At 41.8% G+C, this 15,268-nt stretch overlaps 1 protein-coding gene across 2 annotated transcripts in view; it reads right to left on the bottom strand.

The window, feature by feature from the left end:
• Positions 1-15,268, bottom strand: part of vwa8 (von Willebrand factor A domain containing 8) — a 90,359-nt gene that overhangs the window by 46,552 nt on the left and 28,539 nt on the right. For both annotated transcript variants that reach the window (XM_023980825.2, XM_070437713.1), the window contains exons 15-24: positions 12,362-12,530; positions 12,114-12,191; positions 11,929-12,044; positions 11,677-11,774; positions 11,479-11,585; positions 10,479-10,550; positions 9,524-9,600; positions 5,483-5,558; positions 920-1,055; positions 312-431 (exon numbers count right to left, since the gene is read on the bottom strand). In XM_023980825.2, coding sequence (XP_023836593.1) covers positions 312-431; positions 920-1,055; positions 5,483-5,558; positions 9,524-9,600; positions 10,479-10,550; positions 11,479-11,585; positions 11,677-11,774; positions 11,929-12,044; positions 12,114-12,191; positions 12,362-12,530 — 1,049 coding nt within the window. The remainder of the gene's footprint in view (positions 1-311; positions 432-919; positions 1,056-5,482; positions 5,559-9,523; positions 9,601-10,478; positions 10,551-11,478; positions 11,586-11,676; positions 11,775-11,928; positions 12,045-12,113; positions 12,192-12,361; positions 12,531-15,268) is intronic.

The following is a 15,268-nucleotide window of genomic DNA, read 5'->3' as shown; positions in this document are numbered from 1 at the left end:
TTTGGGATTTTGGCAATGAGGCCGTTAATCTACTTCCCCATAGTCAGATGAACTTGTGGATACCATGTTTTCGTCTCTGCGAGCAGTTTGAAGGAAGTTGCTAACTAGCGCTAACGCAGTGACTAGCATGCTAGTAGATGCTCAGACTTCCAGCCATTGCACTAACGATAGTTAGCATTGGCTCACGAAACTACCGCTAAATTCTGTCAGACTGGACACAGAGACATACAAATGCTATCCACTATGGCTTATGAATGTGTTATGAAGTCCTTATGTAGGTACATAGTGTTACTGCAAAAGCTGAGTCTTACCCAGTGAGCCAAAGAAGTCGTTTCCCAAGAAGGGGAAGCCAGGTCTGTTAGCCAGGACCAGCATCCTGAAGTCTGGGTGCATGGCTATGGTGTTAGGTCTCCTCTCTGCTTCTAATGGGTCTAATGAGGACACAACACACTGTAAGTACAAAACACACATGCACAGACACACGCACACTCACACACGCGCACACATGCTCGCACGAGCACACTCTCTTCAGCCAGAACAAAGAGTGGTTTAGGCAGGTGACAAAGAAGTGTCCCAGGTACTCTTTAGAGACGGGGGGATAATTGAAGGGATAAATAGAAGATAGAATGACAACAAAGATAAACAGATCTATGATATACAATCCAGGGCCATCCAAGCCACTCACAGGGGTTAGCATAAAAGCCTTTATGGACAGGTACCAGTAGACTTAGAGTCGTAGGCTGTTTACGCTTGGTTTTACTTTCCACTTCTAACTAAACGTACCTAATAGACTGTCACTATGCTGAATAGTCTAGCCTCACAGAGGAATGTAAACAATACTGTGTTTGTGTGTCTGGCAGTCCATGTGAGTGTGAGTGTGTGTGTGTGTCTGTGTGTGTGTGTGTGTGTGTGTGTGTACCAGAGACGATCCTGCGTCCGTCTGCGAGGATCATCTCTCCACTCTCCACCAGGGTCTTCAGTATACAGGTGACGTTAGTGGGGGCTTTGTCTGCCTCGTCTATCACTAGGATGTGGCCCATCTTCACAGCTTTCACCTACACACAGAGTGTGTAAATACCATAATTGAGTGTTAAAGGGAGTAGGAGAGAGAGAGAGATGGAGAGAGAGAGAGAGTAAGGGAGAGAGATGGAGAGCAACACTTAACAAAACCCAGAAACACAAGATTGAAATGAACAAGTGATCTAGCCCCAAGAGTAAAATGTTCACAGCTGGAGGTGAATAACTAAAACGCATACATCGACTATTACCGGAGTGAGGCCAAAGGTCAGAGAAAGACGGGAATGCTACCAAACATTGGGGGAAAAAAGCCTTCAGCTGAATACTTGACCCGTGTAAAAGACGCCAAACAAATAAAAACCTGAACCAAATATAGAAGTAGTGATCATAGACTGGCAACTGACAGGACACCATCAAAAAACAGAGAACAGAGAGGACAGACTATGTCATCACTGTGGGCCAAGAGAGATAGAAATTGAAGAACACTTTCTAATCACCTGCCCCAAATATATATTAATTAAGGAGTCCTTCTTCCCCAAATTCAAAATGAAAAGTTCTACATTCACAGAACAATCAAACAAAAATAAACTGTGTATACTTTTGGGGGAAAGGTCTGATGTTATAGAGTTATCAGCACAGTATGTCACAGCTTGCCACAAGCTAAAGGAGGAAACATTAAATGTATTATTTTCTCCATGTATTATAAGTAATAGACAATATAAGTACCACCTTCATAAAAAAAAAAAAGTTTAATTCGATTCTAATCGTTGAACATTATAACATTTCTGTGTTGGATATTTATTTGTGACATGAAAATAGAGCTCTTTGGCCACACACACCAGTGGTGGGTTTGGAGACAAAAAACAGAAGCATATGCAGAAAAGTACCTCATATTTACGGTAAAATATGGTGGTGCATCTTTGATGTTACTGGGCTATTTTGCTTCCACTGGTCCTGTGGTCCTTGTTAAGGTCAACGGCATCGTGAACTTTACCAAGTACCAAAACATTTTAGCCAAAAACACTTGGCCGCAAGTGGATCTTCCAGCAAGACAATAACCACAAGCACATATCAAAATCCATAAAGAAAATGGTTAGATGACCACAAAATCAACATTTTGCAATGGCCAGCTGAGTCCCCGGACTTGAACCCCATTGAAAACCTGTGGTTTGAATTGAAGAGGCCAGTCCATAAGAGCAGACGACAGATATCAAGGATCTGGAAAGATTCTGTATGGAGGAATGGTCTAAAATCACTCCCAACATGTTCTCCAAGCTCATAAAACATTTTAGAAAAAGGCTCAGTGTCATTATTCTCACAAGGGTAGGGTGCTGGAGTACTGAAAACAGGGGTGTCAAAATATTTATTTTACTGTAATTATTACTTTTTAAACAAAATCTGCTTCTCTGAGAAATTGCATTAGTATGAAAGTGTACTAAGTGTACTGAATGTATAATATGCTGAGTGTACTGAATGTATAATACACTGAGTGTACTGAATGTATAATATAATACACTGAGTGTACTGAATGTATAATATAGACACACTGAGAGCTGTACTGAATGTAATATATGCTGAGTGTACTGAATGTAATAATAAGATATACTGAGTGTACTGAATGTATAATATAATATACTGAGTGTACTGAGAATGTATAATATACTGAGTGTACTGAATGTATAATATATACTGAGTGTACTGATGTATAGATATAGAATTATGAATTATAATATATCTGAGTGTACTGAATGTATAATATACTGAGTGTACTTGAATGTATAATATATATACTGGTGATATTGAATGTTAATATAATGAACTGAGTGTACTGAATGTATAATATAGTATGATTATAAGTGATAATTAGTGATATGTACTGAATGTATAATATACTGAGTGTACTGAATGTATAATATACTGAGTGTACTGAATGTATAATATAATACAATCTCGAGTGTACTGAATGTATAATATAACTGAGTGTACTGATGTATAATAACTGAGTGTACTGAATGTATATATAATATACTGAGTGTAACTGAATGTATAATATAGCTTGAGTGTACTGATGTTAATATAATACACTGAGTAAGCGTAGAATTATGTATAATTATACTGAGTGTACTGAATGTATAATATAATAGGAGTGACTGGGAGTGTACTGAATGTACAATGATAGTAAATACACTGAGTGTACTGAATGTATAATATAAACACTGAGTGTACTGAATGTTAATATAATACCTGAGTGTACTGAAGATGATAAATAATAAATACTGAGTGTACTGAATGTATAATATATACCTGAGTGTACTGAATGTATAATATAACACACTGAGTGTACTGAATGTATATTCTGAGTGTACTGAATGTATAATATAATAACTGAGTGTACTGACTGTATAATATAACATATACTGAGTGTACTGAATGTATAATATACTGAGTGTACGATGTAATAATAGTAACTGAGTGTACTGAAGTATAATTACAGTATACTGAATGTATAATATAAATATACTGGTGTACTGAATGTATAATATACTGAGTGGTACTGAATGTATAAATATAATATACTGCGTGTATTGAATGTATAATATAATACACTGAGTGTACTGAGATTGTATAATATACTGAGTCTACTGAATGTATAATATAATATATTGGAGTGTACTGAATGTATAATATACTGAGTTGTACTGAATGTATAATATACGAGTGTACTGAATGTATAATATAATACACTGAGTGTACTGAATGTATATATAATATACTGAGTGTACTGAATGTATAATATAATATACTGAGTGTACTGAATGTATAATATATATGATTAATGTATAATATACTGAGTGTATTGAATGTATAATATAATATACTGAGTGTCTGAATGTATAATATACTGAGTGTATTGAATGAATAATATATATACTGAGTGTACTGAATGTATAATATAATATACTGAGTGTCCTGAATGTATAGTATACTGAGTGTATTGAATGTATAATATAATATACTGTGGTACTGAATGTATAATATAATATACTGAGTGTCCCTGAATGATAATAAACTGAGTGTATTGAATGTATAATATAATATACTGAGTGTACTGAATGTTAATATAATATCTGAGTGTCCTGAATGTTAATATACTGAGTGTATTGAATGTATAATATAATATGCAGTGTACTGAATGTATAATATAATATACTGAGTGTACTGATGTATAATATATATACTGAGTGTATTGAATGTATAATATAATATAGGACGGTGGCGCGTGTAGACGATCTCGCTGGCGTGATGTGCGAATGTGTTCGGTACTTCGGGAGGTGGTGGGGGATTGGATCCATGGGTCGGTTGGAGTGTTCAATCGCCGGCGAGGGCAGCTGGCGTACGGATTAATCATGGGCCTTCGGCGCGTTTAAACTATCGGTTCCCGTCTTTATTGCCCGCGCCGAGAGAAGGTGGAAGCTCGAGGCCGGGGTACGACACCAGGTTTGAATCGGCCAGTGTTGAGGGTATAGCGGGGACAGTGGGGCCTGGGGGCAGGACCGCTGGCTGGGCTGTCAGCGTATTGCCGCATGGGAGCAGCCGTAGAGCAGCCAGGGGCTCGGCGAAGAACGGTCGATGTTCAACAGTCAGCGTGCGTCGTGGGCGGCGGTGGCGGCGTCGTGCGGCGACTGGTGAGTGGTATGGACGGCGGGACGTAGGACGGCGAAGGAGCTCGGGCTGGAGTACGGCGCGTGGGCGTGCGTTGCGGGTAAAAGCATGGAGGCCCACCGGATTCATGCGGTGTCGCAGAGAGTGAGTGTACAAAACAATAAGAACAGCTTCCTAATAGAATTGCACTACCCCCCATTTGCCCTGAAAAGAGCCTCAAGTCGTCGGGGCATGGACTCTGGCCCATGTTGACTCCAATGCTTTCCACAGTTATGTCAAGCATTGGCTCGATGTCCTTTGGGTGGTGGACCATTCTTGATACACACGGGAAACTGTTGAGCGTGAAAACCCTAGCAGCATTGCAGTTCTTGACACAAACCGGTGCACCTGGCACCTACTACCATACCCCGTTCAAAGGCATTTCAAATATTTAGCCTTGCCCTTTCACCCTCTGACTGGCACACATTCACAGTCCATGTTTTAATTGTCTCAAGGCTTGAAAATCCTTCTTTAACCTGTCTCCTCCCCTTCATCTACACTGACTGAAGTGGATTTAACAAGGGACATCAATAAGGGATGATAGCTTTCACCTGGATTCACCTGGTCATTCTGTCATGGAAATAGCAGGTGTTCCTAATGTTTTGTACACTCAGTGTATATACAGTATTTACACACTTTTTTCCATTAGTATTATAGCTACTATTCTTACTGTTGTTTTTGTATCACTTCCCTTTGGCAACATTGACCTTGGCATTCATGCAATTAAAGCATACTGGATTTGAGAGAGAGAAGTCATACTGACCAGCGGTGAGTCCTCGTATATGATAATTCCATCTCTAACAGAAGGCTGTAGGGTCAGGGTCTGAACTGTAGTGTCCCTGGAAAGGGGAGAGGACGGAAGGGTGGGTTACACACTTTACAGTCAATAACAAACGTAGAAGAGATGGAACGGTTCTCCCCATCCAGGCCAGTTTCCATTTAAGATCAAAAACACATGAGTCTGCTCACTGTCAATGTGTGACCTATACAGCACGCCCCGGTTTTGTTTCATGGACAGGCTGCTTCTCAATCATCTTTTTGAGACACCGCTCAGTGGACGCATCCACACACACATGCGTGCGCAAACATACACACATGCCAACACCCACACACTCATCTCAGTACACTTCATGACAGGCTGCCTCCCCAAAGCCATGATTTTGGTCTAAAATTAGCTAGTGCTAACCAGGCCACCCACACACACAGCTATAGTAGCTAACTAGGTCACATCTACATGCAGCCCTGTCCCTGTCTGCTTCTGTCTTTCAGACGACTTTCACCAGACAACCTCTACTTTCTCTCAGTAATTAGAGACACTCCGCGAGGGGAGGAATCTGACATGAAAACTAAACGTACACGTAAACTGCAGTTTTTTCCCCACCTCACTCATGTAAGACAGAAGGGTAAAACCTTGCCTACAGTCAAATTGCTCTGCAAAGCACAGGAGTGGGAGCTGAGGAGATTACAAAGGAAAGCATTCAACTGAACTCCTGTCTCTCCCCTGGAAACTGAAGTCTAGCTTGATGGTTGCATCTTATCTCTAGACTAGGCTATTGTGTGATTGCTGCTGTCCAGTCAAGCAGAATGATTACTAGGGGACCCCTGACCTTATTGTCGATCTGTCTGACTGTCCCAGTGCTATATATAATAGACTGATCCTTTGACTGTCACACCTATGGATGTTTTCACATGATGAGCATAGTGAGACCGGTCTCCTGTCTCTTTGTAACTGAGAGAGCAGTGCGTGTGTGTGTGCGTGTATATATTCTTTGACACGTGCCTGTGTCCTCTCTATATCACTGCCAGGTAAACTACAATCGTATTCAGAGCCTCTGTTGAAACAGCCTTTCTACAAGTGTGTCTATATGAATAACCATGTTGTAGGTGGTCTAACACTGAAGCTACTGCGACCTGATTTACAGAATCTTTTAAAGATGTAGCTTTCTTCATGTTATCACGCTGTGTGGAACTAAATGCTCTCGTTTTCAATACATACCGGTTCATGTGTTATTCTACCAAGGATCATTCTGTTGTGAAGACTCTACCTGTGATTAAGGTGTTTTCTGGTTGTTTTATCTTCCTTACCTCGATGCACTTACTGTCATTCAGATTGGATACAAGTGTTAGCGTACCCCATCAGGGCAACCTTGTTTGATATATTTTCCATGTTGAACCACCTGAAGGCTATACTTGGCATGAGAGCACATCGCTAACTTACATCAATAACTAATATCAATGTGTGTGGTCTGAAATCAGGCCAGCCGCAACCAATGTTCTGTTTCTATCAAGGTGACGTAGCGGGCTAATTATAGAAGCCCCTGAGAACCACTTGTGCATATTGAAGACGTGAATGCTCATCCCCAAAATCTTTTTACGTGTCTATTGTCAAAGGATAAAGCTAAGAACATTTACAACTTCATCGGTAAGAGCACTAGAACAAAATAGATGAAAATTAAACGTATTCTACAAGAAACAATATCACTCCCTAAAAAGCAACCTTATGAAACAATCTTTCATATGATAGGGAAGATATACAAAACCTTGCAGAGAGCCTATCCAGCTTCCAATCTCTTATAAAAAAACATATACATATTTGAACCAAAACTTAAAAAGAACTGATGTTGGCACATGATGGAGGGAGAGCATAACTAATGTACACTTAAAATGTACACTTAATCCAGCATAAACAGTGCATTCGGAAAGTATTCAGACCCCTTGACTTTTTCCACGTTACAGACTTATTCTAAAATGGATTCAATAGTTTTTTCCCTCAATCTACACACAATAMCCCATAATGACGAATTAAAAACAGGGTTTTTGAATTTTTTGATAATGAATAAAATTTATTTAGATAAAAAAAACTGAAATATCACATTTACAGAAGTATTCAGACCCTTTACTCAGTACTTTGTTGAAGCCCCTTTGGCAGTGGTTACAGCCTCGGGTCTTCTTGGGTATGACGCTACAAGTTTGGCACACCTGTATTTGGGGAGTTTCTCCCATTCTTCTCTGCAGATCCTCTCAAGCTCTGTCAGGTTAGATGGGGAGCGTTGCTGCACAGCTATTTTCAGGTCTCTCCAGAGATGTTTGATCGGGTTCAAGTCCGGGCTCTGGCTGGGCCACTCAAGGACATTCAGAGACTTGTCCCGAAGTCTCTCCTGCGTTGTCTTGGCTGTGTGCTTAGGGTCGTTGTCCTGTTGGGAAAGTGAACCTTTGCCGCAGTCTGAGGTCCTGAGCGCTCTGGAGCAGGTTTCATCAAGGATCTCTCTGTACTTTTCTCCGTTCATCTTTGCCTCGATCCTGACTAGTCTCCCAGTCCCTGCCACTGAAACACATCCCCACATTATGATGCTGCCACTACCATACTTCACCGTAGGGATGGTGCCAGGTTTCCTCCAGACGTGACGCTTGGCATTCAGGCCAAAGAGTTCAATCTTGGTTTCATCTTACCAGAGAATCTTGTTTCTCATGGTCTGAGAGTCTTTAGATGCTTTTTGGCAAACTCCAAGCCATACTACCATAAAGGCCTGATTGGTGGAGYGCTGCAGAGATGGTTGTCCCTCTAAGGTTCTCCCATCTCTACAGGGGAACTCAATGCTGCAGAAATGTTTTGGTACCCTTCCCCAGATCTGTGCCTCGACATTATTCTGTCTCGGAGCTCTACTGACAATTCCTTAGAATTGGACCTCATGGCTTGGTTTTTGCTCTGACATGCACTGTCAACTGTGGGAGGTTGTAACGTAACAAAATGTGGTAAGTGAAGGGGTCTGAATACTTTCCAAATGCACTGTATAGCATTTATTATACAAGATTTTTTWAAATCACAAATTCTACAGCATAACGGCAGAGTCATGTCTTAAGTGCAAAACGAATAAGTTATGGGCAAAGCTCGAAAGTTGGCAGTCAGAAGTATTACAATGTAAACGTACTTTTAATCCGTCTGTCTGCATATTTCAAGAAATGGCATATGGGGGTGTAGGGAGATACCCAATGGGGTGGACGATTCTCTTCTCACGTTGAAAAAACATATACTAAAAACGTGGAAATCAAACAATCCGCCATCATTAACAAAATGGAAAAATCGAATGATTGTTGCAAAAAAGAATGTCGGCACTAGGAATGTGAGCATGCGAGTCTGGGCAGATGAGATGTAGTCTTTGTTTGTATGGGTCTGTAAGCTGTGGTTCATATGTATATGTTTGTATCTGTAGTGAAAATAATAAAAGGGAAAAAATGTAAATATCTTTTTTTTAAGAAAGTTGGAAAAAAGAGAAAGACCTATAGGTGTGTGTTCTATCTAACAGCTCTATTGTAGTCCCCTTGGCCTGAACACTGCTGTCCTGATTTCTCCGGGACCAAAATAGTCTGTAACACCCTCAGATAGAGGCAGAGCCAAGGGAGAGCAGCGACAGAGAGTGCTACCCACACTCTGCTTTTCACAGATACCCTTTTCTCGGGTTGTTAAAAATAAATAAATGACWTGTTTGTCACATATACAAGACAAGTCGTATTTAGCTGTGGAAAACACTCCCGCTATTTAGGATGGGAATCTTATTTGCCTGGTTGTTATGCTAAAAATTGAAATGTTGGGTGATTCAATTGTGCGCAAATGCACTCAATTCGACATAACACGACCACATGTGTGTCAGCTAAAACTCCATGATGGTCCATTAGAAAAGGGATGCAGTTTACAGATGGCAAGAATATACCCACACTCGAAAACAATCCTGGATAGTGGGATAGGGTCGTCGTACCCCCCGCAAAACACACGCAGGTACACACACTCTGACCTTCAACCTCTCACCTGTGGAGCTGCAGGTATTCCCTGGGCCTGTTGAGAAGATGGAGGAACCTGTCCACAATCTTATTCTTTCCCACTCCCTGTGAGTAAGCACACAAATATTGTATTCAATATACAGTATAATATTAACGCAATAAAGTCAACACATATTTCATGTATAAAGTGCCCGAAATAATGTACGTTTCATCATTCTTAATACAGGACTGAGTTCATTTCTCTTCACACACTTCCAAGGGAACTCATCTAAAGAGGAGTATTTCACATCCWGTTATTGTTAAAGAACATCCCTGTCACRACTCCTAACCATCAGTCTTGCAGTTGACTCCAACATGTCTAAAATATCTGTTGAGGCCCAGAGCGTGTGCTGTGTGCCTGTGAGACGGCTCTATTCCCAAAGCTCGCCCACTCCTTCCCTCCCTCCCCTAACACCCTAGGGCCCTTCAGAGGGCACATGATGTCCACTACGGAGGGAGTGTGGGCGGCGGACGGAGTGTCCATGCTGACAGAGCTGAAGGGTGGAGGATGGATGGCCCRTGGGGACAGACAGAGACTGGGTCATAAAGTCCCTGTAATCAGTCACCCACAGCTGCCTACTGTGACCTACTTCACAGTGACCTGTGATCAAAACAGTTTCAGAGTAGGAATGTTGATTTAAGATCAGTTTTTMYTTCAGATCATWATGAATGAGATTACCCAGACAGGGCATACCTTTCAAATACAGGCCCAGCACTGTATTAACATCTCTCTATATGCAACTATATGCAGTTCTCTTCACGGCTGTCAATGGACCTGAGTTTGGCTATGGCTATCGATTGGTTTTAATTGATCGCTCAATAAAGTGGTTCCCTAATGATGGGTCAGGAGCCAACTGCTCTCTTTGGATTGCAGCCAAAGCCATTTTTAAATGGCCATTTCAATCATGCAAAAGCTGTGATTGGTCTTTGGCCCTGTAACTCACCTGATTTCCTACCAATAGGAGGTGCTCTCCCAGCAGGAAGTCTTTCAGCATGTCCTCCATCACCATCATATGCTGTAGAGGGAGAGAGAGACAGCTTAAGTTTAGAATGAATCCAGGGTAAATTATGTTACATTTGTTTAGTAGTTTGATTGACAGTTCAAGACATTAGTAGGGGTGAGGTGTTCAGTAGTTTGATTGACAGTTCAAGACACTAGGTAGTAGGGGTGAGGTGTCCAATGAACTGGCCTCATTTAAACACTGCTTTCCCTCAATCTCCATCCCCTCTACTCCTCTCTCCCTTTCTACTCTCAAAAAAGGACAGAGAGCAGGTTCTTCAGAAGTGGGGCAGGCAGGAACATCATCTCTCACGCTCTTCTTTCCATCCCTCTCTCTAGCTCACTCTTTCTCAGCGCTGAAAAGTAAGGAGGGAATGAGAGAAAGGAGGGAGTGAGAGAGAAGGAGGTGTGAGGAGGGATGAAAGACATATAGAGCAAGAGCAAGAGCAAGAGAGAGACGCGACAGAGACATGAGAGAGAACCGACAAAGAGCTAGAGAGGAGAGAGAAAGGGAACCGACAAAGAGCTAGAGAGAGAGAGAGAGAGGAGAGAGAGGGAGAGTGAGAGAGAACCGACAAAGAGCTAGAGAGAAGAGAGAGAGGGAGAGGGAGAGAGAACCGACAGAGCTAGAGAGGAGAGAGAGAACCGACAAAGAGCTAGAGAGGAGAGAGAGAGAGAGAGAGAGAGAGAGAGAGAGAGAGAGAGAGAGAGAGAGAGAGAGAGAGAGAGAGAGAGAACCGACAAAGAGCTAGAGAGGAGAGAGAGAGAGAGAGCGAGAGAAAAGTGTGGGGGAGGATGAAAAAAAGATAGACGGGAAGGAGAGAGAGATGGATAGATCTGGGGCAGTCCCACTCAGTATTCTAGAGAGGAGTCAGAACCCCTCAGTCCAGGGGCTTGATACAACTACAATCAGTGTTTGTGTGTGTGTGTGTGGAGGCCATTACTTGTGCGTTGTCGTAGAAGAGCACGTCAGGCACCTTCATCTTCTCCCCAGCATTATAGACGGGAGCTGACACGCTGCCTATGGTCAACACACCATCCTTTACAGTGCCTGGATGGAGAGAGGGGGGAGGGGTGAAATAGATTATACATGTTTGTTTGTGTGTGTGGTGTGTGTGTGTGTGTGTGCGTGTGTGTCTTACAGCTGTGGTCATGTGCCTCAGCATCAGGCTGTGTGTCCTGTATAGAGCAGTTAGCCAGGCCCTTCTGTAGAGAGGAACGAGCCAGGCTGGGTAGAAACCTAATCAAACATAAAGCATATTATTGCAAATTATAACAAGGTTATTAAATCAGACAATTTAATCCCAAGCAACGTACAGTTCAAGGAATAGTTCAATCAACATTTGTCTAACAAATCAGTCCGTGTGTGTGTGTGTGCGTGCGCTTCTGTGTACCTGGACAGACATGCTTTGTTGACAGCGTGAGCGATGCTCTCCTCTGGATACTGAGAGAGACGACGACAGATCCTCAACAGCTGTCTAGTGGACAGGGACGACGCTAGAGACTGGGCCTGGACACACAGCAGGCAGTTTAGTACACATACTCACTAGCACGCACGCACACACACACGCACACTTACAGTAGGGTCGTTGGTCTGTCGGAGGTTGTGTGTGAGGTGGAGGAGCTGCTCCACTGCTTCCTTCGGAACGTTGGGAGTCTGGAGAGAAAGAAAGAGAGACAAAGAGAGAGAATGAATGGAGGATGATATGAAGGAAACAGATGACTGAATCAATATGTTGGATATGTGTGTGTGTGTGTGTGTGTGTGTGTGTGTGTGTGTGTGTGTGTGTGTGTGTGTGTGTGTGTGTGTGTGAGTGGGCGTCTCACCAAGCACTGTATGAGGCTGGTCTCCTGTGCCCGTGCCAGAGGCTGGATGTTGTGGAACATGAACATGGTGAGTAGTTCAGGACCCAACCACTGCTGACCACTGCTGCCCGCCACAGGGGGCTCTGCCAGGGCCAACACACGAAACGAAGGGTGGACGGGGAAGATGGACCTGGAAACACACACACATTTAGAGCTTGTACCGATTGTGAATCACGACATATACATTTTTTGTTGTCCAGAAATACTTGTTTACAGTACTATTTTATAGCAAGGGGTTTTCCTTAGTCAAGGTATGTAGTCAGTAAAAACCACAGGTCATATAGTACTGTAGTAATAGTACTGCAGTAGTAGTAATAGYACTGCAGTAATAGTACTGYAGTAATAGTACTGCAGTAATAGTACTGCAGTAATAGTACTGCAGTAATAGTACTGCAGTAATAGTACTGCAGTAATAGTAATAGCACTGTAGTAATAGTACTGCAGCAATAGTACAGCGGTAATAGTAGTAGCACTGTAGTAATAGTACTGTAGTAATAGTAATAATACTGTAGTAATAGTACTGTGGTAATAGCAACAGTACTGAAGTAATAGTAATAGTACTGTGGTAACAGTACTGTAGTAATAGTAATAGTACTGTAGTAATAGTAGTGTAGTAATAGTGATAGTACCGTAGTGATAATACTGTAGTAATAGCACTGTGGTGATAGTAATAGTACTGTAGTAATAGTACTGTAGTAATAGTACTGTGGTAATAGTAATAGTACTGTGGTAATAGTACTGTAGTAATAGTACCGTAGCAATAGTAATAGTACTGTAGTAATAGTAATAGTACTGTAGTAGTGACTCTTTGTCTGCAATTATGGTAACTCTAGTGTTACTACACATACTGTAACTGTATAGTGGCCCTGGCCCATAGTCCTGGGTGGAATCACATCAAGAGTGTGAGCCACGGGAAACTCAGGATACACACACACACACACACACACACACGTCTGAGCCGCAAAAACAAAGGGGAAGTGATTTAATTTCAGCCCAGACGCTCTACCACAAACATCCTTCCTGCCAGCCTAGGTGGAGCTCAAACACACACACACACACACGCACACACACACGCAAAAGCACACCCATTTTGTTCACTCAAATTCCCAACGAAACAACCCTGAATCCCGACCGATGGACTACTATCTGGACTATTTCTATCTGGAGAAGAAACCTATTAAAGGGAACATTTACGGAGAAACTGTAGTCATTCTATCACATAGTTCCTATGGTTAAATGTTGTCTGTTGGATGATGTAAAATCTGACATTTGTGATAAGGAAGAGAAGGTGGAAACAATACAGGGTTAAATGAGAGGGTGAAAGGCAGATAAACAGAAAGAGTTGTCCTGCTCACAGTCAGCAGACAAACACTGTCAAAAATATCCCCCTCTCTCTCCACCACATTCCTCTATCCTAGTTCTATTCCTCTATATCTCTCCCCCGCTCTCTTTCTCTCTCTCTTTTAATCCCTCCCCCTTCTCTCCTACTAATTTCCTGTTATGGTGGTGGAGATGAAAGCAGTCATTGTCAGGGTTTTCACTTCTGACGCTAACACAGATATTTAAATACTACACTGCACAGGAGGTTGGTGGGACCTTAATTTGGGAGGATRGGCTCGTGGTAATGGCTGGAGCGGAACTAGAGGAATGGTTTCCATGTGTTTGATGACATTCCATTCGCTCTGTTCAAGTCATTATTATGAGCCATCCTCCCCTCAGCAGCCTCCACTGCTACACTGTCTACTGACTGACCTGCCTCTGGTTGCAAGGTCACGTCCTGAGGTGTGTGTCAGTGGTGTGTGTGTGTGTCTGTCAAACCGTAACTCATAGCTCATGTCCCTAGACCCCTCAAACTCAACTCTGGACCTCAAAGCCAGTTCCACCGCATTTTTAAAATTGTGCCCCTCTAATCGGGGACTGATTTACACCTGGAATACCAGGTGTGCAATTAATGATCAGGTAGAACAGAAAACCAGCAGACTCCGAACCTCGTAGGGTTAATAATGAGGCTTAATCAACAACTGACATTACACAGCCCATAACTTCACTGTTCTGTCTGACACCTGAAAGTCTGTGTGTGTGGTATGACACCTGAGAGGAGGTATTATTGAATGACTAACCACAGGAAGGATGAGTCATTGTAAAATAAAATAAAAAATTGCACACACACACACACACACACACTGTAATATCTAAATGGATGGCACGCTAATTAACATGATAGGGTGTTGTATCCCTTCATCACACACATACAGCCACCATCACAACACATTACAAGCAGAACTGCCATCTCCACAGGCAACCTGGTCTCAGAGCATTTTATATTATTCTGTACATAAATTCGTGACACACTGTCATGTTATGTTTCGTATAATATGTAGTAATTTGTGGATGTCCATCATCCATTTCGTATAATATGTTACAAATTGCAATTCGTACGATACAGTCCCTTCAGAAAGTATTCATACCCCTTGACTTATTCCACATTTTGTTGTGTTACAGCCTGAATTCAAAATKGATAAAATATGTATTTTTTTCTCACCCATCTTTACACAAAACCCCATAATGACAAAGTAGAAACATGTTTTTAGACATTTTTGCAATTTATTTAAAATGAAATACAGAAATATCTAATTTACATAAGTATTCACACCCGAGTCAATACATGTTAGAATCACCTTTGGCAGCAATTACAGCTGTGAGTGTTGGTTTTGCCCTAAACCTAATGCATAAAGTTCATTTCTTTGCCAATTTGTTTGTTCAGTTTTACTTAGGTGCCTTATTGCAAACAGGATGCATGTTTTGGATTATTTTTTATTATGTACAGGCTTCCTTCTTTACACTCTGTAATTTTGGTTAGTATTGTGG

The sequence above is a fragment of the Salvelinus sp. IW2-2015 genome, linkage group LG36 (genome assembly GCF_002910315.2).
Source record: "Salvelinus sp. IW2-2015 linkage group LG36, ASM291031v2, whole genome shotgun sequence".
Taxonomy (NCBI): domain Eukaryota; kingdom Metazoa; phylum Chordata; class Actinopteri; order Salmoniformes; family Salmonidae; genus Salvelinus; species Salvelinus sp. IW2-2015.
Note: the sequence above shows the minus strand (reverse complement) of the source record. Positions and strands in the feature narration are given on the sequence as shown.